This window comes from Oncorhynchus tshawytscha, linkage group LG14 (assembly GCF_018296145.1).
Source record: "Oncorhynchus tshawytscha isolate Ot180627B linkage group LG14, Otsh_v2.0, whole genome shotgun sequence".
NCBI lineage: Eukaryota > Metazoa > Chordata > Actinopteri > Salmoniformes > Salmonidae > Oncorhynchus > Oncorhynchus tshawytscha.
Window position 1 is genome coordinate 45,008,119 of NC_056442.1, and position 13,742 is coordinate 45,021,860.

The following is a 13,742-nucleotide window of genomic DNA, read 5'->3' on the forward strand; positions in this document are numbered from 1 at the left end:
TCGTGTGTCTGGCTGTGGAGAGCTCGTGTGTCTGGCTGTGGAGAGCTCGTGTGTCTGGCTGTGGAGAGCTCGTGTGTCTGGCTGTGGAGAGCTTGTGTGTCTGGATAGAGCGTTCACTACTGTATCTGTATCTCCTAGCCGTCTGTGAATGGTCCTTGTTTATGAGTAGGTGTATGTGTTCACATACCACGGAGGAGGGGGGGGTGCCAGACTTGTGTCTCAGAGGGGATATGACACACTGGCACAATCCACCTCATCTCCCTGCTGTAGTGATGCTGCATCACACAACTGTCATTACACACACAAGCTTAGCAGTGTTGCCGGAACAGTTTCAAAGAGTGGGAGATGATTGGTAGAGTGATGCTCAACACACGCCTGAATACTGAACATGTGGTATGTGAACTTTAGGCTGTGCTGCTCCTTTCAAAGGTTTATCCTTCCCTCTACTCCCTACCCCTTCCAATCAGAACCTGCATCGCCATCCCCAATCTCAGTAGTACTATTATACACACAGTCACCCTGCAGCCATAAGTGGGGGGGGGGGGAGTTTAGAACAGGCCTTTATGACGTCACAATGGATGATTTATGATGTCACGATGATTTGTGATGTCTGCCTGGCCATAACTCTTGGCCACATCAGTACCCTCTGATACAGGGGTGAGAGAGAGGGACAGAGCAGAGAGGAGGTAGAGGGGGGTTGTAGAGAGAGTGGTAAATCCAATATCCTGGGCCATTTCCCCTAAGTTGGACAAATACAAGAGATGACACTGATGTTTACCACAGAGAGAGGAACAGAGGGGAAACTGCAGTGTGTGTGTTTTTGAGTAAATACATTCAAAGCCTTGCACACACAATGATTTTATCTCCACCATGTACCATACACATCCTCAATAGGCCTACTGTTTCCATTTGATTGACCACTGATTTAGCTACAGTAGGTCTACATGTGAACTACAGTAAAGGGTATTTATCCTCTTCAGTTTTTTTCTATCATTTCCTGTTATCATATCCTGTCTGAAGTCTACAGCCACACTAAATCCATAAATAGGACCGTCTAGTGATTTTCTACATTTTCTGTCATGTTTGAGCAGCAGTGAGGGTGGGACTTTCACATACACACACCTTTCACAACCCTCATACACACACGCACACCTGTTAGGTCAGGCCTCACTGAGTCAGAACCACAGGTTTACACATATACCAGTGCTACATCAGAATGTGTTCTAGTCACTTACAAGTGCTACCACTGTGTACCACAACACTTCCACAACTCATCGCCCTACCGACCACACCTATTCCCCCCCACTGAGTGCCCTGCTGACAACACACACACTCTATTTCCCCCCACACAGACGCACCATTTACCTCCCCACTCACAAGGGGAGTTAACATGTTCAGAGCAGGAAGGGGTATGACATAGCAACATGTGGGCTGATGTGGACCAGTGTGACTGGATGTGGTCAGGACAGTCCCTAAGCCCCCTTCCCCTCCTGAACACTCCCTCAGCTAGAGGAAACGCTGACTTAGGCTGCACTAGGTGAGAATGTTCCCTCATTTACACCAGTACTGTATTGGAGCAGGGGGGGGTAGATCCTCTTTCTTAACTTACTATAATAGTTTTGTCACAGCGGCCTCATACCCACACACACACACACACACACACACACACACACACACACACACACACACACACACACACACACACACACACACACACACACACACACACACTGCCCCACTGTAGACTAGAGTACTGGAGTGAGACTCTGTGAGACAGTTTACGTAGACATACGTGTTAATAATCATAAAGTATTAGTCACAAAGTCGTTGGAGACCTTTTCAATAGAACAGTGTTACCTTGACAACAGTCCTTTCTTTCCACACTGACCATAATGGAATTATTTAATAAAGTGTGACAGTGTAATACGTGTGTCATTTGCTACGGGTAATTAATATGGACTAGAATGTCCTAGTTCTGCAGTGACTCCTCTGCTTTCAGACACCCTACACATTCTCCCATACCCTTTACACTGTCATAATGAAATCACACCTGTATGTCTCACACACAATCATTAACTCACGATCCCAGGGAAATCTCATCAGGTTTACTCGACCTGTGAGATCTGCATTTAGCTATGTTCATTTAGCTACAGTTGAAGTCGGGAGTTTAAAGTTATTTTTATTTTTTATTTATTTATTTCACCTTTTATTTAACCAGGTAGGCAAGTTGAGAACAAGTTCTCATTTACAATTGCGACCTGGCCAAGAAGTCATTAAAACTAGTTTCTCAACCACTCCACAAATTTCTTGTCAACAAGCTATAGTTCTGGCAAGTCGGATAGGACATCTACTTTGTGCATGACACAAGTAATTTTTCCAACAATTGTTTACTTCACTTATAATTCACTATCAGAATCCCAGTGGGTCATAAGTTTACATACACTAAGTTGACTGTGCCTTTTAAACAGCTTGGAAAATTCCAGAAAATGTTGTCATGGCTTTAGAAGCTTCTGATAGGCTAATTAACATCATTTGAGTCAATTGGAGGTGCACCTGTGGATGTATTTCAAGGTCTACCTTCAAACTCAGTGCCTCTTTGCTTGACATCATGGGAAAATCAAAAGAAATCAGCCAAGACCTCAGAAAACAATTGTAGACATCCACAAGTCTGGTTCATCCCTGGGAGCAATTTCCAAATGCCTGAAGGTACCACGTTCATATGGACAAAAAATAGTACGCAAGTATAAACACCATGGGACCACGCAGCCGTCATACCTCTCAGGAAGGAGACACATTCTGTCTCCTAGAGATGAACTTACTTTGATGCGAAAAGTGCATCTCAATCCCAGAACAGCAAAGGACCTTGTGAAAATGCTGGAGGAAGCCGGTACAAAAGTATCTATATCTACAGTAAAATGAGTCCTATATCGACAACCTGAAATGCCGCTGAGCAAGGAAGAAGCCACTGCTCCAAAATCACCATAAAAAAGCCAGTCTGTTTGCAACTGCATATGGGGACAAAGATTCAACTTTTTGAAGAAATGTCCTCTGGTCTGATGAAAAAAAAATAAAAAAATGTTTGGCCATAGTGACCATTGTTATGTTTGGAGGTAAAAGGGGGAGGCTTGCAAACCTTCCAAGTCGAAGAACACCATCCCAACTGTGAAGCACGGGGGTGGAAGCCTCAAGTTCTGTGGGTGCTTTGCTGCAGGAGGGACTGGTGCACTTCACAAAATAGATGGCATCATGAGGGTGGAAAATGATGTGGATATATTGAAGCAACATCTCAATACATCAGTCAGGAAGTTAAAGCTTGGTCACAAATGGGTCTTCCAAATCGACAATGATCCCAAGCATACATTCAAAGTTGTGGCAAAATGGCTTAAGGACAACCGAGTCAAGGTATTGGAGTGGCCAACACAAAGCCCTGACTCAATCCCATAGAAAATGTGTGGGCAGAACTGAAAAAGCGTGTGTGAGCAAGGAGACCTACAAACCTGACTCAGTTACTTCAGCTCTGTCAGGAGGAATGGTCCAATTCACCCAACTTATTGTGGGAAGCTTGTGGAAGTCTACCTGAAACATTTGACCCAAGTTAAACTATTAAAGGCCAAATACTCATTGAGTGTATGGTAACTTCTGACCGACCCACTGGGAATGTGATAAAATAAATAAAAGCTGAAATATATCATTCTCTATACTATTATTCTGACATTTCACATTCTTTAAATAAAGTGGTGATCCTAACTGACCTAAAACAGGGGATTTGTACTATGATTAAATGTCAGGAATTGTGAAAAACTGAGTTTAAATTTGGCTACGGTGTATATAAACTTCCGACTTCAACTATGTTCATTTAGCTATGTTTGGGACACATGTATCACAGGTATTGGATTCAGTCCCCAGTGTTAAATTTCTTACCGAAATACGCACCCTGGGCCGGCTCCAGGTGCAGGCTTAAGGCTGCAGGTGGAATTTCAAGGAATGTAGCTTTAAAACTGCAAAAAAAATATCTTTCCAAGATGGCGTAGCAGTCAGACGTCTTGTCTTGTCTCGTCCCATGTATATATCTTTTTATATATTTTTCTTTGCATTCTTTTTAATATTTTTCCTAAAGTGCAACTTAAAAATACACTCCTGTAACCCACCTCACCCAATGTGGTGTGGATCTGTTTTTTTTTCTAAAGTATTTCTATTTACCTCCGACTGAACCCCGCCAATATTTCACGACTGGAATACCGACATAATCTGCCCGAGGAGCCCAACAGGCCCTCAGGCGCGATGTCACCTGAAGGCCCATTCTGCTAACCGCGGCCTGCTAGCTATCTATAGCATATTGGACTGTTAGCTGATCCATCGGCCAGTTTCTTGGACCACTATACCCATTTTGCCAATTGGACTCGGACCCCTCTGCTACTTAGAACCCTACTAATTCCACGACTGGTCTATCGACATCACCGCACGAAGAGGTAAGAACAGACTTTGCCCCGTCGCGACATCCCTCTAAGGCCCTTATGTTAGCTTGCTAGCCCCGACCTGCTAACTGTCTGAATCGCTGTGTACCCAGCTAGCCCAACCACTCACTGGACCCATACAATCACTTGGCTACGCATGCCTCTCCCTAATATCAATATGCCTTGTCCATTACTGTCCTGGTTAGTGATTACTGTCTTATTTCACTGTAGAGCCTATAGCCCTGCTCAATATGCCTTAACCAACCATGTTGCTTCACCTCCCACATATGCGTTGACATCACCTGGTTTAAATGTCTCTAGAGACTATATCTCTCTCATCATTACTCAATGACTAGGTTTACCTCCAATGTACTTTCTTCCCACCATACCTTTTGTCTGTACACTATGCCTTGAATCGATGCTATCGTGCCCAGAAACCTGATTCTTTTACTCTCTGTTCCGAACGTGCTAGACGGCCAGTTCTTATAGCCTTTAGCCGTACCCTTATCCTACTTCTCCTCTGTTCATCTGGTGATGTAGAGGTTAATCCAGGACCTGCAGTGCCTAGCTCCACTCCTACTCCCCAGGTGCTCTCATTTGTTAACTTCTGTAACCGTAAAAACCTTGGTTTTATGCATGTTAACATGAGAAGCCTACTCCCTAAGTTTGCTTTAGCACATTCTGCCAACCCGGATGTCTTAGTCGTGTCTGAATCCTGGCTTAGGAAAACCACCAAAAACCCTGAAATTTCCATCCTTAACTAGAATATTTTCCGCCAATATAGAACTGCCAAAGGGGACAGTGTTGCAATCTACTGCAGAGAGAGAACTCTGTAGGCTATCTTACTATCCAGGTCTGTACCAAAACAATTCAAGCTTCTATTTCTAAAAAATTCACCTTTCCAGAAACAAGTCTCTCATCGTTGCCGCTTGCTATAGACCACCCTCTGCCCCGAGCTGTGCCCTGGACACCATATGTGAATTGATTGCCCCCCATCTATCTTCTGAGCTCGTGCTGCTAGGTGACCTAAACTGGGACATGCTTAACACCCCGGCCATCCTACAATCTGAGCTTGATGCCCTCAATCTCACACAAATGATCAATGAACCTACCGGGTACAACCCCAAATCCGTAAACACAGGCACCCTCATAGATATCATGCTAACTTACTCGCCCTCCAAATACACCTCTGCTGTGTTCAACCAAGATCTCAACAATCACTGCCTCATTGCCTGCATCCGTATTGGGTCTGCGGTCAAACGACCACCCCTCATCACTGTCAAACACTCCCTAAAACACTTCACCGAACAGGCCTGTCTAATCAACCTGGATGGGGTATCCTGGAATGACATTAACTTCATCCCGTCAGTAGAGGATGCCTGGTTATTCTTTAAAAGTGCCTTCCTCACCATCTTAAATAAGCATGCGCCATTCAAAAAATTTAGAACTAGGAATAGATATAGCCCTTGGTTCACTCCAGACCTGTCTGCCCTTGACCAGCAAAAAAACATCCTGTGGCGTTCTGCATTAGCATAGAATAGCCCCTGTGATATGCAACTTTTCAGGAAAGTTAGGAACCAATATACACAGGCAGTTTGAAAAGCTTGCCTTAGCTTTCCTAACAGAAATTTGCATCCTGTAGTACAAACTCCAAAAAGTTCTGGGACACTGTAAAGTCCATGGAGAATAAGAGCACATCCTCCCAGATGCCCACTGCACTGAGGCTAGGAAACACTGTCACTACCGATAAATCCACAATAATTGAGAATTTCAAGAAGCATTTTTCTACAGCTGGCCATGCTTTCCACCTGGCTAACCCTACCCCGGTCAACAGCCCTGCGCTCCCCACAGCAACTCGCCGAAACCTCCCCCACTTCTCCTTCACCCAAATCCAGATAGCTGGTGATCTGAAAGAATGGCAAAATCTGGACCCCTACAAATCAGCCGGGCTAGACAATCTGGAACCTCTTCTAAAACCCCTATTACTAGTCTGTTCAACCTCTTTCGTATCATCTGAGATTCTCATATTTTGGAAATCTGCCGTGTTCATCCCCCTCTTCAAAGGGGGAGACACTAGACCCAAACTGCTACAGACCTATATCTATTCTACCCTGCCTTTCTCAGGCCTTTGAAAGCCAAGTTAACAAACAGATTACCTACCATTTAGAATCTCACTGTACCTTCTCCGCTATGCAATCTGGTTTCAGAGCTGGTCATGGGTGCACCTCAGCCACGCTCAAGGTCCTAAACAATATCATAACCACCATCGATAAGAGACATTACTGTGCAGCCGTATTCAGCGACCTGGCTAAGGCTTTCTACTCTGTCAATCACTTATTGGCAGACTCGACAGCCGTGGTTTCTCAAATGATTGCCTCGCCTGGTTCACCAACTTCTTCTCCGATAGAGTTCAGTATGTGAAATTGGAGGGCCTGTTGTCCAGACCTCTGGCAGTCTCTATGTGGGTGCCAAAGGGTTCAATCCTCAGGCCCACTCTCTTCTATGTATGCATCAATGATGTTGCTCTCGCTGCTGGTGATTATTTGATCCACCTCTATGCAGACGACACCATTCTGTATACCTCTGGCCTTTCGTTGGACACTGTTAATTAACCTCCAGATGAGCTGCAATGCCATACAACTCTCCTTCCGTGGCCTCCAACTGCCCTTAAATGCAAGTAAAACTAAATGCATGCTCTTCAACCGATCGCTAATCCCACCTGCCCGCCCATCCAGCATCACTACTCTGGACGGTTCTGACCTAGAATATGTGGACAACTACAAATACCTAGGTGTCTGGTTTGACTGTAAACTCTCCTTCCAGACTCACATTAAACATTTTCAATCCTAAATTCAATTTAGAATCGGCTTCCTATTTTGCAACCAAGCATCCTTCACTCATGCTGCCAAACATACCCTCGTAAAACTGACTATCCTACCCATCCTCGGCGATGTCATTGACAAAATAGCCTCCAACACTCTAATTGGATGCAGTCTGTCACAGTGCCATCCGTTTTGTCACCAAAGCCCCATGTACCACCCACCACTGCGACCTGTATGCTCTTGTTGACTGGCGCTCGCTTCATACTCGTTGCCAAACCCACTGGCTCCAGGTCATCTTCAAGTCTCTGCTAGGTAAAGCCTTGACTTATCTCAGCTCACGGGTCACCATAGCAGCACCCACCCGTAGCACGCACTCCAACAGGTATATCTCACTGGTCACCCCCAAAGCCAATTCTTCCTTTGGCCGCCTCTCCTTCCAGTTCTCTGCTGCCAATGACTGGAACAAGCTGCAAAAATCTCTGAAGCTGGAGACCCATACCTCCCTAACTAGCTTTAACCTGTCGTGACGCCCAGCCTGTGAATGGGACCGTTATCATCTGACACTAATTAGCATAACACAACGGACATAAATCTTCCTAGAAAATATTCCTATTCATGAAAATCACAAGTGAAATATATTGGAACACAGCTTAGCCTTTTGTTAATCACCCTGTCATACTCACTCTGTTATACTCACAATATCTTTACAGTTTTGGAAACGTTAGTGTTTTCTATCCAAAGCTGTCAATTATATGCATATTCTAGCATCTTTTCCTGACAAAATATCCTGTTTTAAAACGGGAACGTTTTTTTCCCAAAAATGAAAATACTGCCCCATAACACCAAGAGGTTTTAAGCACCAGCTGTTAGAGCAGCTCACAGATCACTGCACCTGTACATAGCTCATCTGTAAATAGCCCATCCAATCTACGTCATCCCCATACTGTATTTATTTATTTATTTATCATCTTGCACACTCTTCTTCACATCCTACCATTCCAGTGTTTAATTGCTTGTATTGTAATTACTTTGCCACCATGGCCTGTTTATTGCCTTTACCCCTCTTATCCTACCTCATTTGCACTCACTGTATATAGATTTTTCTACTGTATTATTGATTGTATGTTTATTCCATGTGTAATTCTGTGTGTCGACCTGCTTTGCTTTATCTTGACCAGGTCACAGTTGCAAATTATAACTTGTTCTGAACTAGCCTACCGGGTTAAATAAAGGTAAAACTAAAATCTCTCCACCCCATAGTAGAATGTGTAGAATTGCAGGGAGTTAGCTGTTAAAATGCACATTTTCAGAAAGCTTGCTCCACCTCGTGGAATAATGTGTAGAACTGTAGGAAAATGACTTGAAATCTGTTAGTTTAAAAAAAATATTTGTCGCCCGTCAAGAGGGGGGCCACTAAAAGGTTTCGCCCATGAGGTGGGTGGGCCTGTCATGCAAAATACTGTCATCTTTTTAGCTAAACAAAAATAGTTTAAACAGCTTAATTGTTGCAACAATCAGCTTTGTTTACATAGTGGGGATGAAAATAATGTAATTTTTGCTGTAATCTCTAGAATTCGGTCATCACACCGTTTATATAGCAAAGAACGCTAATTGTTTATTGAATCCCATTGTGACGCGGAGGGATACTTTCTGGCATGACAGGCACACCAACCAAAAGGCTAGGGCAGGCCATGCGCGCACACCAACCAAAAGGCTAGGGCAGGCCATGCGCGCACACCAACCAAAAGGCTAGGGCAGGCCATGCGCGCACACCAACCAAAAGGCTAGGGCAGGCCATGCGCGCACACCAACCAAAAGGCTAGGGCAGGCCATGCGCGCACACCAACCAAAATGCTCTGGCAGGCCATTTGCCCATTTGCACACAGATATTCTGTGTGTTTTTATAACCAGGCTAGGGCAGGCCATGCCTGTCCTCACACACACCAATGCTCTGACCACTCTAATTTGCCCATTTGTTTTTTCCCAGATATTCTGTGTCTTTTTATAACCAGATATGTGAGGTTCTAGTCCCCCAGGCCTGTCCTCTGTTCTCACACCAGCCTCTCCCTGTTCTCTCCTCCCAGGCCTGTCCTCTGTTCTCACACCATTCTCTCCCCCAGGCCTGTCCTCTGTTCTCACACCATTCTCTCCCCCAGACCTGTCCTCTGTTCTCACACCAGCCTCTCCCCCAGGCCTGTCCTCTGTTCTCACACCATTCTCTCCCCCAGGCCTGTCCTATGTTCTCACACCAGCCTCTCCCCTCTCCCCCAGGCCTGTCCTCTGTTCTCACACCAGCCTCTCCCCCAGGCCTGTCCTCTGTTCTCACACCAGCCTCCCCCAGGCCTGTCCTCTGTTCTCACACCAGCCTCTCCCCCAGGCCTGTCCTCTGTTCTCACACCAGCCTCTCCCCCAGGCCTGTCCTCTGTTCTCACACCAGCCTCTCCCCCCAGGCCTGTCCTCTGTTCTCACACCAGCCTCTCCCCCCAGGCCTGTCTTCTGTTCTCACACCAGCCCCCCCTCTCAACAGAGGACAGGCCTGGGGGGAGGGGCTGGTGTAAGCTCCCTCTCCCTGTGAAACCTGACCCAGAATCAGACCTCTGGCTGGCTTCCATCATGCACCTGGTAACCCTGCTCACCTAGAGTGTGTGTGTGTGTGTGTGTGTGTGTGTGTGTGTGTGTGTGTGTGTGTGTGGCAGGAGCAGACATCTCAGGCAGCTCCATCCATGCCATAGTATGTCGTTGTACAGCACACCCATTGCAATTGCCGCCAGTCTACTGATGTCCAGTGTGTGTTTCCTCATGTTAGTTGTGACTGCGTCAGACAGACGCACTGTGGTGTCATGTTTCCTTTCATGTGTGTAACTGGGCTCCTTCATGACGTCACCCTCTGGCTTCCTGCATTGTTTGTCTGAGACAGGCGTTCAACTGCACATTTGACGAGGTGCTTAGTAGAGTTGGAGGATATGGACAAAAATCCATGGGACGATGAATTACCTGAATTGATGAGATAACGATAAATAGAGCAATACGTTTAAACTTCTACTACTAGTTTGATGGTTGTACCACCATCAATTGTCCCATTAACAATCACCCATATCAGCAAACTTATTTCATTTCACACTTCACATTTCTCTAGTATAGGCTACTTATCATAATGAACCAAATCAGAACAATGCCTGCGATAAGTGATCGATATGGTCGCTGTTGATCATTTTTGGTTTATCGTTCTAGTGCTTAGTTCCACAACTTACCAATGGGTCGGTGTGTGTGTTTACTGAGCCCTGTCTTGGTGGCTCAGTAATTGTCTCCCTGAGAGAATGGCCCAGTTCTAGTTCAGAGTGTTGAATGACAGTCAAAGAACAGTTGTATCTGCATAGCTGATCATGTTAAGTGGCCAAGATGGTGGCTCCAAATGGGCATGATCCTGCACTCGCTGCAGAGCCAAAATGGACCCAAGCACTTAACACCATTAGAGACAATGGGGCTGCTGCTTGATTTACTGGCCTAGTGTTATTGAGCCAAAATGGAGATTGAACTGTGGTCTGCTAGAGCACTTAAACACAAGATCTTTAGGAATAGGTCATTACAGAAAGGCAACTGTGAGTGTGGATGGTCTATTGTGGTGAAACACTGAGCCAGAGTGGGAAGCATGTGGTTCTTTACCAAAGCTGCTGAAGCACTTACTGTTTGTGTGTGTTTGGGCGGTGGTACTTGAACCACCCCCTAAAACCAGAAACATCACATCCGTTACATTTTAGAAAGGAATTTTGAAAACCTGGCAACTCTAGTCCCACACTAACATCTGTCATTGCACACTCACAGGAGGATTTGAGAAATGGCAGCTAAATTTACCTTGACTCCCCGTTTACTTGATAATTGCCTTGGCAACGGCCTCAGGTCCAGGCGAGGGGGGGAACCAGAGCATGTTGTCATGGGTGAGAGGAGAGGTTGGTGACCTTTTGTTCCTGTGTTTGCTTAGTGGGCATTCCTCTGAGGGCTGGCGCTCACCCAACCATGGCCAGTCTATGCTTTATATAGGGCTCCCCCCGGGGGTGAAGATGGAGTATGACAGGCTCCTCAGCCAGACACCACCCAACCTTTAGTCATTAGTAAAGGGCATCAGATTATGCCTGCCTCTCAATAGGACAATAGGAATTGGAAGAAGTCTGAGTTGTGTACCATGCGGTTGTGTGGTTCTTCAGCAGTTCATAGTTACTCCCCCTAACGGTCCTCTTTCCTCATCCCAGGTCCTTATGGTTGAGCTGGGTGTTGGTCCCTGCGATGCCTCCTGCCATGACAAACCTCATGGACTTGTGGGCAGCCCACTCCCAGCTGTCTGGAGAGGACCTGGTCACTGTAGACTTCCTGTTACCCACCGGCATCTACATTCAGATGGACGTCCCCAGAGAGGCCACCATACAACACATCAAACTGGTAGGAGGGGGACGGGGTAGGCTCGAGTATGAATGTGTTTTGGGGGAATTGGTATGTGTTTTGGGGGAGTGGGTATGTGTGTGTCAGTGGAATTACGTGATTTTATGACGCTTGTAGGTATTTTTGCTGGGTTGTCTGTAGTTAACAGGAGTGTCTATCCTTGGGTTTAATCATTTCAGACAGCAGTCAAATCAGTGCAGTTGCCATTTAGAGCAGCATTGGAAAGTATAGACTCCTAGAAAAGGCCTACTGTGCATCAAGATGTTTTTCTCATGAGAATTCAGTACAGTTCTAATACTATGGATTTCTATCCACATTGCCTTCCCAGCTCTACAGCATCTTCAACCTTACAGGCTTTTTTATCTCTCCAATTAGAAGAGAAAGCAACACATTAGTTTACAACCATTAGTTTAACGCAGATTGGTTAGGATGGTTTTAAAGATTGTGTTGACTGGCTGAAGTTCTGGTTCTGAGCCATTGTAAAAGGTCATCATAACAACTAGAACAAGCTGTAGGCTGCTGTAGACTGCTGTCTCCTCTACAGTCCAGACAGACGCTGTCTAATGGGTGTTATGACACAGCTGGCGGCTGGCGCGGTTTGTTTGTCTCTGAGCTGCACTCACTGCATGCAAATAATGCTATGACATCATGTGTGACCTGGCTAGTGGGTAGAGGTGGGGTGAGATGGAGGCCAAAGGTCAGCAATGTAACAATGCACTGTAGTTTTTACTGTCATTTAAGGTGTCATATTTTGGTCACAATTAGTGTTTTTTTAATGATTATAGTTTAAAGTGTAAATACTTTGGAGGATGCTTTTTATTTATTTATTTTTATTTTTTTACCCTCTGGTGAGATCCCTCTCCCTCCTGGTGTTTTTCCACCAGTCTGAGACGCGCACAGAGAGACCCGCGCGCGCGCGCACGGAGAGACCCGCGCGCGCACGGAGAGACCCGCGCGCGCACGGAGAGACCCGCGCGCGCAGAGAGACCCGCGCGCAGAGAGACCCGCGCGCAGAGAGACCCGCGCGCGCAGAGAGACCCGCGCGCGCAGAGAGACCCGCGCAGAGACCCCGCGCGCAGAGAGACCCGCGCGCGCAGAGAGACCCGCGCGCAGAGACCCGCAGAGAGACCCGCGCCCCGCGCGCGCAGAGACCCGCGCGCGCAGAGACCCGCGCGCGCAGAGACCCGCGCGCGCAGAGAGACCCGCGCGCGCAGAGACCCGCGCGCGAGAGACCCGCGCGCAGAGAGACCCCGCGCGCAGAGAGACCCCGCGCGCAGAGAGACCCGCGCGCAGAGAGACCCGCGCGCGCAGAGAGACCCGCGCGCAGAGACCCGCGCGCAGAGAGACCCGCGCGCAGAGACCCGCAGAGCGCAGAGAGACCCGCGCGCGCAGAGAGACCCGCGCGCAGAGAGACCCGCGCGCGCAGAGAGACCCGCGCGCAGAGACCCGCGCGCGCAGAGAGACCCGCGCGCAGAGAGACCGCGCAGCAGAGACCCGCGCGCGCAGAGAGACGCAGAGAGACCGCGCGCGCAGAGAGACTGGCGCGCGCAGAGAGACCCGCGCGCGCAGAGAGACCCGCGCGCGCAGAGAGACCATGGCGCGCGCAGAGAGACCCGTCGCGCGCAGAGAGACCCGCGCGCGAGAGATGACCCCCGCGCGCAGAGAGACCCGCGCGCGCAGAGACCCGCGCGCAGAGAGATAGATATAGGTCAGCAGAGACGCGCGCGCAGAGAGACCCGCGCGCAGAGAGACCCGCTTTGATACACTGGACTCTTTCAGAGAAGTAGTTGGTAAACCAGGCGAGGCAATCACTTGAGAAACCAAGGCTGTCGAGTCTGCCAATAAGAATATGGAGATTGACAGAGTCGAAAGCCTTGGCCAGGTCGCTGAATACGGCTGCGCAGTAATGTCTCTTATCGATGGTGGTTATGATGTCGTTTAGGACCAGCGTGGCTGAGGTGCACCCCATGACCAGCTTTGAAACCAGATTGCATAGCGGAGAAGGTATGGTGGGATTCGAAATGGTCTGTAA

The 13,742-nt window shown here is 47.4% G+C and overlaps 1 protein-coding gene across 1 annotated transcript in view; it reads left to right on the forward strand.

Moving 5' to 3' along the window:
- LOC112267269 (phosphatidylinositol-4,5-bisphosphate 3-kinase, catalytic subunit beta) overlaps positions 1-13,742 on the forward strand; it is an 81,625-nt gene that overhangs the window by 34,901 nt on the left and 32,982 nt on the right. The window contains exon 3 of the mRNA XM_024445524.2: positions 11,524-11,710. Within this exon, the coding sequence (XP_024301292.1) occupies positions 11,558-11,710 (153 nt within the window). The 5' untranslated portion in view covers positions 11,524-11,557. The remainder of the gene's footprint in view (positions 1-11,523; positions 11,711-13,742) is intronic.